Below are 12,545 nucleotides of genomic sequence, written 5' to 3'. Positions count from 1 at the left end.
ACCAGTTTCTCGGAGGCACATCTGTGTTGAGCCAAATGACTCCCTATGCCTTAATGGACTTTGCTGGATATCATCAACATCCCACTTTGACCCTCACCCAATCTGATCCTTTTTTAATCTGACTGGCACGGTTAAATGATGTACCACGTACTTACAAATCTCTAATCTCTAAATAGTATAAAATAAAGTTGCTATCTGCGTCTGTCTGTTTGTGCGCTTAGTTCTTCTAAACTACGCAACGGATTTTAATAAGATTTTTACTATCATTTAGAGAATTTCTTCTGAAAGGTTCTTATATATAATAAATGCACATTATATTTATAGAAAGTAGAGAAAAGTCAATGTTTTCTAAACTTTACTCCAAATCATTCACAACCCAGCTAGTTTCAGTACACGTCAGGTAGTTTATAATTAATTATTGAATAATCAACTTTTCTATTTTTATTTTCAGTAAACAAACACCATTGGACCTTGCCAAGCAGGTATCCAATTCATACCGCACACAATTGTCCAAGAAGGTTGTAGAGATCATGAAGGATTACATCAAAAGGCAGAGAATCAATAATAATAATAACAGGATGTGACTAAGGCACCCACAAATTGGATAGAGATATTCAGAATTTTGATTGGGGAAATTTGGCAACCATACATTTTATATAGAGGTGAATTAATACCCATGGTTTTCATGACAAGAAATTTCGCAGTTAGGTGGATATATCACCCATAGAGAAGATGGAAGATGAACTGGAATTTCGTAAGGGTCGTCCGGTGGCGAGCATTTGAGGCAGTTCTAAACAAACAAATTATAATTTAGTCAAAAGAACAAAATGTATGAAATCATATTTGACTATAATAATATATTTTCGAAACTTTACATTAACATTCAACTAATGTGAAAGAGTAAACACGTCAGCCTAGAATTTTTTATTGCTGTCCCTCATGTCGCATGCATGCTGTTGTACAGGTAAAGTCGAAATGCGCTCAGAGGTAATTACCGTATTGAACATTAACATCAGTTATTATTGTTATTAGTTTCGTTATGTACATAAGTTGAAGATTCACGGCTGTTTGAACTGCAAAGAAAGTAAGAGGTTTTTAAAACTTATAACTGACATGTACATGCGATTTTTTTTCAAAATCACGAGTTTTTGAATATTATAAAATTAAACAAATTATTTCTCTATAACGTGTTTTTATTTAAGGCGATGCCATACGTAGTAATGCAAAATCATGTGTTTTTGGTTTGAAAATTTGGTCGCCTAGAAATGTTTCAGATGCTTTAATTAAATACTGCGAGTAGAATATATCTTGGCCTTTGAAATAATTGAGTATTTTTTATATAAGTTTTTTTATAGGCCCAGAAAAAAATAATGCATAGGCCTATGAAAACTGCTTTAAAGTTCAAAATCTCCTACTCACGAACCCATTTTCGGTTATGATTTTGTTGTATAATGTGACAAATTAAGTTAATGATTGGAAAAAAATGTAATATTTATGCCTGAACATCCACAAAATAAAATAAAAGGCACTTTTTGGTTATGTTTTTTTCTTGCATAAATCAAAACAGGCGGATGGTGTTAAGCGGGAATTTAAACCTTATAGCCATCTACGTAAGGGTTGTTATTGATAGCGGCTCAATTTAAAATATTACACGACGTAGTGCATTGCCTTAACTACATATTGTAGAAAGCCAAGTTTTTTAATAAAAAATCAAATAAATCCCAACATCGATGGCTTACAGAAATAAGTAATATGTTTTCAAACCTTGGGACATTAGATTTTGTGATAAAAAGATAAGTTTATATATTATGAGACATTTAGGGCGTGGACTTTCGTTTATAACATAATTATAATTTTTTTTTGTTAAAGATATACAATCTCTGTGCTCATAAAAATATTGCTTGGAGGATTTACAATGTGAATTTATATGTATCGTAATGTCATTGGAGATTTCATAGAGATGTGAATATAACACCATCATACAAAAATATTGCTTAAGTATATGTTTCTTAAGTTACATTTAATTCTATAAGAATGTTTAATATATAAAGATTAGAGTAACCTAATTAAAACTAATGATTTCGGCAGTGAGACTCTGTGTCCATGTATAACTTTAATTAACAATAAAACTAGGATTTACTTTGATTTGAAAAATTAGAACTGATTGTGCGAACGACTTAAACAACCGATAAAGTAGGTACCAAAACTATTTTATTAATTAATATAATTATGTATTTGACATGTGTACCTACTGCTTTTCTTTAAATTTTTGACAGATGTCTTAATATTTAAAAAAATAACAGTGTTCATTCAAAAATAAATTTCTGATCTTATCTAAAAATTGGCAATGTTTGTTTTTGTTTGTTAGCTTTACAAATCCTTGAATTTTATTATCGTGTGATTTTTCACAGGTTTGAGCTAGTTAATATTAATGTTTATGTAGTGTTTATTAATTAAGTAAGATATTTGAATTAATAATTTATTTACTAAGAAATAAAAAAGTAAAAACTGTTACAAAGCACTAATTAAACCACTACTGTCAGCACGGTTGGGACTCTTGTGTGGTTTCATATAAAAAAGTAATCACATTTGTGTAAAATTACAGGGAATATGTAGGAATCAATTAAGCTACGCCATTGTAATTATTCTGGAATTTAGAGATAAATTAATATAGGATAATTTTTTGTTTTCAATGTAAAATAGCAATTTGGTCTATAAATATTTTATAGCTAGGTTTTATCACTGATGAGATAAATCACTAGAAGTTCGTTGTGGGTGTATATATGTGCTCGAAGTAAGGTCAGTTTTATCTTACTTCAGATGAAGTAAAGGAGATGAAAAATCATTTTACATTAGTCCTGTTGGAGAGGTCAAAGGGTCTCCATCAACAGGCACATTCACCGTCGGACACTCCAGTCCAGGAACCAGAAAACCCTTACTAAGTCACCTAACATAGCGATCTATTTGAAGTGACCTATGATAGAGGTATTGATTACGCAATAAATGGTTCCTGGGGCGGTGACAACAATGCCCGCCTTCCAAGTTGATATATAAATTGGTGACATCTTTTTTCTTTCAAATCTGTACCTATACACCATGCTTCTAGAGATTATATTTTCAGTGACTATACCATTGTTATTATTGTAAGAATTATAGATAAATTAAAATACTATATAATATTTTTCAATGTAAGCAAACAGTACAGTGATTCCATAAATATTTTACAGTAAGGTTAGGAATAAGGAGTCTGTACCGAGACAGAGTATGCAGTGTGGTGGCGATCCTGTCCTCTCTGCCTACCCCTGTGGGGAGGCGGCCGGATGTTTGGTTAGTTATATAATATAATACATATTATGTTATGTAAGAATTTAGGCCTCTGTAGCCTACTGGTACTTTGAATATGAAGGTTGGAGGTTTTATTGTTTTAAAGAAATCTGTGCTATAATAAAATAATTATTTTTTTTAAATGCTCTCAAAAAAATATTGCAATATTATGTTGTAAGCCAAAAGAAATATATTTTTTTCTTTTATATTGTATGTGTATAAAATTCGAATAGTAAAAAAAATAAATTGACTTTTTTTGCCCTAAGTATAGAATAAATAAAAACACAAGAACTGCGATGTGGATGTGTTTCGGGATCCAAAAGATAGGAGAACCTCTTTTTTTTATGAAACTAAATAAGAGTCCCAACTGCTCCTAACCGTCTGGAGCCAGTGAGACTATGGCATCCCCAATCAGTGGGGGCTCGTGACTTTTGAGTGTAATAGAGTGCTAATATTATAAAAAATGGCATTTGTTTTGGACTAAAAAACATCAATAATGTCGAATTTTTCAAAACTTTAACTCTATCACACTGAAAAGTCGCGAGCCGCCACTGTCCCCAATTGGGGTATGTTGTGAGACTGAAGATAGTTGGTAGGAGAAGGAAATTGGGAAGGGGAAGGTGGGAAAGTACCTGGCTATTCAGATTTGGTCACCAAAACAGCCAAAGCCATTTCAACAAACGTTTCAATTTCTAATGGTGGTCTTACACCAGGGCGATACTGAGAGTAGCTTCTTCTCTGGAACGTGCCACAAATATGCTGTATATTATTGTATATAAATAAATTGTTAAATAACACAAATAACTATTAAATTAATTATTACAATTTTATTTGTGTAAATTCTGGCTCGCTAGTTAAGAGCCTTATCCCTCGACCATGGTTGACTTTGAAATTTTTTCTTTTTAAATTTCAAGAATTGTGTTTCATCATCATTATGTAATTTTAATTTCGATTTATGGGATTGGGGATCTGTTAAGATATGATGTCAAGCATGTAAGACAGACAGAGCGCATTCTAAATGGGCTAAAACCAAAAGGTACTAAGGTAAAAGGTACTAGTCAGTAGCGACATCTGTTGCTATTCAAATCCCCGTGAAAGGCATTTAAGGCAAGAAAATAAGAAATTTTATGAATTGTTAAAATTCTGTGAAACAACCCGTCCTAATAAAATACATAAATAGCGATTAAAATGCATTTTTATAAAAATACCTACTTTAAGAAAATTTAGGATTTGTGAATTCCGACGTAAGACTGTTGCATATATGAATATTATAATGTAAAGGTTTGTAACTTCCGACGTAAGAATGTTACATATATGAATATTATAATGTAAAGATTTGTAACTTCCGACGTAAGAATATTGCATATATGATATTATAATGTAAAGATTTGTGACTTCCGACGTAAGACTGTTGCATAAATGATATTATAATGTACAGATTTGTGACTTCCGACGTAAGACTGTTGCATATATGATATTATACTGTACAGATTTGTGACTTCCGACGTAAGACTGTTGCATATATGATATTATAATGTAAAGGTTTGTAACTTGCATACACTTGAATGTTGCATATATGACATTATAATGTAAATATTTTATTTAAATTATGTTTAAGAATTTATTTGTTTAATTGAAGATAATTTCTGTGAATTTGTACTATTTTAAACATAGATAATAGAAACAAAGGGAGATGTGGCATGTCACCGAGCTACGACCAAACTATATGGACTATCAAAGCTGCTATTCAATGAAAGTTATGCGTTTGGTGTGTAGGTAGAAACAAAGGCGAGGTGCCACTGTGTGTAGAATAAAATATTATATAGTATTCGTATTTGCGAACTTTCTTGTCCAGTGATTGGTTTATCCCCATTAACTTATCAATTATTAAAAATATGAAATTAAAAAAAATATATTAAATGCATTATTTGTTTATCATTTTAGTACAGTTTTTCATTTTCACATATTGTGTATATTATTTTATGCTTATAACTCCACAATATATCAGGATCCTATATGAACTGCGGGGATGCTGTGCAGAGAATATTTCTAAGAAAAGGAAGGTGTGAACATAGTTCATTGTCATGTTTTCGCTATTCTTGTTTAACGTTGAAAGCTATTAAACCAACATTAACCCGTAGGCTGCCATGAGCACCTATAGCCATTCAAATTCCGTCTTATTAATGCTAATCTCACTACTCTAATACTCTAATGTGGTATTTGGGCGTGGCCTAAAGAGATTATTGTTCTAGTCTCACGTGGAAACTATAATTTTCCTCTCCTTTCTAGCATAGGGGGGAAGTGTTTGAGGGAAAGGGATAGAGCAAGGAATATCAATTGTTTTTACGAGATCACTGACAGCTGACAGACACGTAACTATGGCAACTCTCTAATTTATCTGCCCACTGCAGGAGAAATATCGCTCGACTAGCAGATCACGGCTTTTTTATGTATATAGAGGCCCTGAGGGAAACAAAATCTCTCAGGGCCTATGTTTTCTTTGGGGATGCTGTGTGGAGGGTCTTTTTCGAGAAAGGAAGGAGAGAAAGTTGTACGAAGGAAAAATGTATGTGGGGTGGGTAGGATTCTGGTGGTAAATTTATCCAGGAATGTGTTCAGCGTCCGGCTGAAGAGGTCAAAGGGTCTCCGTCAATGAGTCTCTCCCGATGCGGCCCACCACCCGGCATGTGGGCAAATGCATTCGCCGCCAAGACCTAGACAAACCTCACCCCACGAACACAGGCACCCCTGCTAAGTCACTAAACGTAGCAAACCACTTGGGATGACCTATGGCAGGAGTGTTGGTAATCCAATAAATGGTTCCCAGCGTTCCCAGGTTCCACACATGTAATAATATGCTGTCTGTCTCATATGAGACGTTTGTATAGAATTGTATGGTGAGCAATATGATAATAATAATAAAAATAATAATAATAATGGGATGACTTGTATAGCGCCGTTTTTGTGCAAAATCACCTCAAGGGAGCTGTAAAAATTTATAATACATTTCTACAGTGGTCTATGTTATTATGTATTTACTATTTATGGAGATAATATACAGTAAAATACTTACCTGGTAGGTCACTTGAGATTAACACTTAATTAACATTATCTAATTGTTTATTAGCAAAATTTAGATACAGGATTTAGGACATAATTGGAAAATTGATTATAACTGGACTTCTCTCAGGAATGGTGTATTTAATTTAAGGGTATGACAGCTTATTGCAGCGTATGATAGTATACCGCATTGATAGTATGACGCCGTGTGAGACTAGCAAAAATTAATGTGTATTGAATTAGCGTGTATTGGATGTTAGGTTATGACTGTGTGGGTGCCCCGATGGAAGCGACCCAGAGGCGATCGAGGAAGAGGTGGTTTGTGGCAGGATGAAAAGGATTGAGGAAGTTGCGAGTGGTGAGGCATCAAAATCTAGGGAAATATTGATGGAAGACATTTTAAAAGAAGACGGTGTGCCTTATAGCTCAGAAACTTATGTGACTGGTTACAAGTGCGGTTGTGGTGATATGTTCCTGTGGAGTGGAGATTGCCCCAATGTTGGCGAACCTAAAATATATTTCATCAATGAAGCAAGCGTTAACCAAAAATATGTTCACATTTGCTATAATATGTTCCACAGGACTGGGTATTTATCAAAGACCCGAAAATTACGCGTTTGCGATAATGCAAATTTGTTTATTTATTTGCAAAAACAGTACAAAAACCAATACATTGCAAAAGCGGTAAACAAATTATGGAAGAAAATTTTATACATAAGTATACAGTTAGAACAAATACAATATTTCTTGCTTAAAGTCGTTGTAGGACATATGGAAAATATCCAAGTTAGCTGGAAGGGAGTTAATTAACCTAGTGAGTCTTCCCAGGGGCATCACCATTGGTAAGTTAGTTCTGGACCTGGGAAGAATTAAAAGCCTGTGTTGGCGGCCTCTCATGAAATTATCCGGGACATAAAGTCCTATTTTTGACAGAATGTCAGGAATTGATAGTAAACCATTCAGAAGCTTGTAAGCCATCAACAATAATGCGACGTCCCGTCTGGAACTAAGGCTGCAGATATTCAGCATTCCCGAGATAAATGCTATTGGAAACAGCCATGGGTAAAAACCAAACTCTCTCATATAGAGGTATCGTAAAAATTAATAAATACAAATTTTTATTTTAAGGTGATGCACTACGTAGTAATTCAAAATCATATGTTTTTGGTTTGAAAATTTGGTCGCCTAGAAATGTTCAGATGCTTTAAATAAATACTGCGAGTAGAATACATCTTGGCCTCTGAAATAATCGAGTAATTTTTGAGTAAAGTCTTTTTAAAAGCCCAGAAAAAAATAATGTATAAGGCCTATGAAAACTGCCTTAAAGTTCAAAATCTCATACTTACGAATCCATTTTCGGTTATGGTTTTATTGTATAATGTGGCAAATTAAGTTATTTATAAAATGATCGAAAAAAAAAATATTAATGCCTGAACTTCCACAAAATAAAATAAAAGGCACTTTTTGGCCATGTTTTATTCTTGCATAAATCAAAACAGGCGGATTATGTTAAGCGGGAATTTAAACCTTATCGCCATCTACGTAAGGGGTGTTATTGATAGCGGCTCGATTTAAAATATTACACTACGTAGTGCATCGCCTTAACTTTTGAACATCTGTTTTTAAGGATAGATATTTAAAAATATACGTTTTTGGTTTGACTAAGGATTGAACTTTCCTCCCCGGGGACTGGACTCAACTACGCTAACAATTGTTATAACTGAGCCAAATCCAAATTGTTTAGGACCGACATTTATTTCGTATATTTGCTGCTATAATGTCATCGGATTTTATATAAATATTGCCAAAAAAGTATGATTGAATGTATTGTCATCGACAACGAGTGGTGATAATCTGGCGTGTAAATAACACAGACCATCAGGGAATATTTTAAATCCCTATGAAAAAAAGGAATGGATTGATCAATGAATTCACTCTGCAGGAGAAAGACAACTTAAACCAGCCACCAAAATACATATGAACAGAAAGACTCACCAGAAAATAGCACTTGCAATTGAGTTTTGCTCCTTGATCTTAAATCAGCACAAAATATATTTGAGTTGGCACTAGAAGATTATAATGTGTCACCAGCTCTCTAGAGCGTAGAATTATTAATGATGAATCAGCACATTGTAATAATACGTACTGCCGTGATTTGTGACATTTATTGTCAAAAAATATTTCAAACATTTTAGTCTTCAATAGACCTCTTTTGACAAATGATACAAACTGGATGAATCCATCTGATCAATGCAAAAGGTGTCGGTAATCTGTTACCATTCACCTACAGAGCAAAATCCATCCAAAAATGACCAGAGATGTCTCTTTTGTCCATTATATATATTAAAAATTAATTAATTCATTTATGTATTTTAAAAATTAATTCACACTAATTTTAAATAAAATTTTAAATTTTAAATCGACTGCTTCTCCAACGAGTCTATCTGCCGAGTTTTAGCTCGATCGGATGTCGGGTAATAGGTTAATTCCCACATCCAAGATTTGCATTCATTCATTACCGAAAACAAAAGTGAAATTTAAACAGAAAAACACTCGATGGATTTCATATTATTATTGAATTTGAAAACTTTGAATTGAACCTTCCTACCCAGGAACTGGAATCGACAACTCTGCAAACCTAACCAAATGCCGATCGGGTAGGACCGACATTAGGTGGGGGAGTGTCCGAATCATATATATATATATATATATTATTTTTAATCACACATGACGAGAATTCTTAGAATAAATTCTTTTTGTATTGGCGAGACATTCTAGATGAATCTCGTAGCATCTCTACAAATATAAGTTGCGTTCAAACACAAGACTGGTTTAAATTTGGACTACTTTAAGAGTAATTCTGCAAAAGAGCATGGTTTTTCTTGGAATTTTGCAGCATATGGTGTAAAACCAGAATTTAAACGTAATTTCCGAAATGCGTCAGCAGATAAATCCGCGGCTGGAATTCTAACACATTGTTCGGAAGACAAAACTGCTTTTTAATCATCGAGTTCGTGGTTGGTGTTAATTTAATTATTTTATTAAAATTAACTTTTGCAAGTAACGCCTTAAAATATTAAGAAGAATTATTTGTTTGCGCCCGTACATAAAAAAAACTCAACTCTTTCAGGAAAGGCATACAATTACGTTATTAGATTGAATCACCAATAAATTTACATTGCGATGTACAAGCGCAAACAGATAATTTGTCTTAATATTTTAAAGCATAACTTTCAAAAAGTGTATTTGAATCAAATAATTAAATTAACGCCATCTTGAACGCAGAGATTATAACGTACTGTACGTTTAGCTTTAAGATTGAATCTTTTTCCCCAGCTTATAATGTTATAGTTAAAAATGCGTCAGCAGATGAATCCACAACTGTAATTTTATCTTTAAATTGAACACAAGAGTTAATCCTCGTGAAAATCCCCAGCTTTAATTAAAACTACACCCAGAACACGAAAATGGTTTCCTCCGGTTTTTGCAGACGTAGTCACTAGAACTTTAAAGGCCTATCCGCACACAACAGTGCCGGCACGTGACCGACAGTTCCGTACCGTACAGTACCGTGACGTGCTATTCGTACATGTCAGTACCGACACGGCACGACACGGCGACGCGCAGTGAATAGTAGGTACTCTACGCAGCGTCGAGATCACAATTAGCAGCGATTGCTTTAATATTAGATGAAAACGAAGAAATTAATGTGAGAAGAAGGCATTGGGTTCATAATGCGTGGAGGAAAAGAGAAGAAGAAGGAGAATTCGCCACCCTATATAAACATCTGATAGATGATGAATCAAAGTTTTTCGAGTATTTCAATATTGTTCCACATGTTTGATTTAAAATTAAGGTCCATGTATTTTCTATGTGAAAGGTCATAAATTGCAGAATGTACACGGACCAATTCAATCAACTGTTCGTCGTCCATCTTGAAATACTGCGACCGTGTCAGTGAAAATATTGTCCGCTAGAAATTCACGTCCCGTCACGGCGAGCGTCGGCGCAGCACTGACATCACTGAACGTCACTGTCACTCAGGGTTGCCAACCATAAAAAAAATTCCCTCGTACGGATGCAGCTAAAAATCTCGTACTTTGACTTTCAAACCTCGTACCAGAGATGGTATGCCCAAAATAATTATTTCCCCAGATTTCGAGGCGAAATTTCCCTAGAATTTCCCTACATTTCGCAAACCTTGAACAAAACAAGATCTTGGCAAACAAAACCCGCTTCGGGGGGGGGGGGGGGGCACACACGGCCGGCATGCAACAAATGGAACTCGTAAAAAACAGAGATAGTAGAAATTTGCGCTCTGTGTCATAGCGACGACTAATGCGAAGAACGAACTGTTTTATTATTCAGGGATTTCAATATTTTTATTATTCGGGGATTTCTCGGTTGGTGGGATAACTACCATAGACAATCATCGCGCAAATACGGCAATGTAATTTTTGGTGTAAGAAGTTCCTACAAGTTCTGATAGATGGCACTAGTTTTTACTGTTATATAATAGTGATGTAAAATGTTCGTATAGCCAAATTATCAAAATCTCGTACATAATTGTACGAGGTTGATAGTCTCCTCGTACCTCGTACGGAAGGCCACAAATCTCGTATTTGTACGAGGAACCTCGTACGTTTGGCAACACTGCTGTCACTGACGACTACGGATAGTGCCGTACAAAATGTATGCCACAATATCATTTTTCACTGACACTGATGGATACGTCACGTGTCGGCACGTGTCGGCACTGTGCCGGCACTGTTGTGTGCGGATAGGCCTTAAAACTGCACTTCAAACTCAAACATGAGAATGGTTCCCTTCTTAAGGCGAAGCTTAATGCCAAATCACTATTTTGATTAATCTTTATAACGAATTGGTGTACATTATGAATACCACAAAATATGCTTTAGATAAATTGAAGGTTTTCCTATCGCCTCGCTTGATTAGAATACAAATAAAAAAATAAATTACTATTAATATTAAAATATAAATGCAAACTTCTAAAATTTTTTTTTCAATAGAAATGTATGAACGCATAAAGGAAACAACTTTTTAAAAATACAGTAGGTATTATAGCTAAGATTATCTGTGACAGTTTCACTTGATTAACTTTTTTACTTTCTTATAAAATAATTCACAAAATAAATAAAAAACAGTTTTTTGCTTGAAATCGAACGTTTCTAGACTCCGTTTGTCAAGCGATGTTAATGCCTATTACCTACGATATAAGGTATACCAAAAATATACACATTTTTGGCTTGTAGCTTACTCTTAAATGCGTGTGCAGATGAATCCACAAATGTAATTTTATTTGTAAGCTAGTCCCCAGTTTAATTAGCATTACACTCATAATTTATTTTTACACATTTAGTAAGATAATTAGAAAAGAAAATAAAATAAAATAGGGATGTTGGATTGCGTATTTATTTGTGAAACTGCTTTCTAGTAACGTAGGTGTATACGCAAGTACCTATCGGCTTAGTTATATCCTTCTCTGGGTTTTGTAATAATGCCTTAAAAATGAATCTGAAACAACGTGAAAGAAAACCGATAATGTGGGCCTTACTGGGTGCTTTATACACGGCGAGGCCCCTATATTTCGAAAAACATCCCCATCCCCATTTTCCACCGCTTAAATCAGAATTTTGATACTTCTTGGTGAAATTTCGCACACTTGACAAATGAAATAATAGAAAAATTAGTTTCTACATATGTTTTCGAAAAAAAAACTCTGTGCAAAGCCAGGAACTTCGGCTAGTAAAATAATTAGGTATAACCTACATGAACTAGCCAAACGCACATCTTTCATTGCTCAGCCGCTTTGATAGTCCGTGCAATTTGGTCGTAGTTCGACGACAGTCTTCCTTGCCAAATTTATCCTTGTTTCTATTAAGCGTGATGACGCCAAACATATTTTTTTTGAGTTTATTTAGTAAACATACATTTTTCTTATTTTTTCGAGAAACAATTTAAAAAAAATTCTTCCACGTGTCGACACTGGTAACTCAGCCGAGTAACCGCCAAACCTCTCAAATCGAGCCTAGCTGTCCAATTCCTACAGATTTTCAACGTTTTGTAGACAAAAAAAGAGTAAACTAAGTCACCGGAGATCAAAATTTTATTTACATATTTTACTCTGTGTGTTTTCCTCC

At 34.2% G+C, this 12,545-nt stretch overlaps 1 protein-coding gene across 2 annotated transcripts in view; it reads left to right on the top strand.

The window, feature by feature from the left end:
- The window catches only part of LOC149410532 (uncharacterized), a 72,474-nt gene extending 67,186 nt beyond the window's left edge, over window positions 1–5,288 (top strand). For both annotated transcript variants that reach the window (XM_089647757.1, XM_089647758.1), the window contains exon 9: window positions 452–5,288. In XM_089647757.1, coding sequence (XP_089503883.1) covers window positions 452–584 — 133 coding nt within the window. In that variant the 3' untranslated portion in view covers window positions 585–5,288. The remainder of the gene's footprint in view (window positions 1–451) is intronic.
- The last annotated feature ends 7,257 nt before the right edge of the window (window positions 5,289–12,545 follow it).

The sequence above is a fragment of the Hesperophylax consimilis genome, chromosome 27 (genome assembly GCF_061612785.1).
Source record: "Hesperophylax consimilis isolate HC1 chromosome 27, BYU_Hcon_1.0, whole genome shotgun sequence".
Taxonomy (NCBI): Eukaryota; Metazoa; Arthropoda; class Insecta; order Trichoptera; family Limnephilidae; genus Hesperophylax; species Hesperophylax consimilis.
Note: the sequence above shows the minus strand (reverse complement) of the source record. Positions and strands in the feature narration are given on the sequence as shown.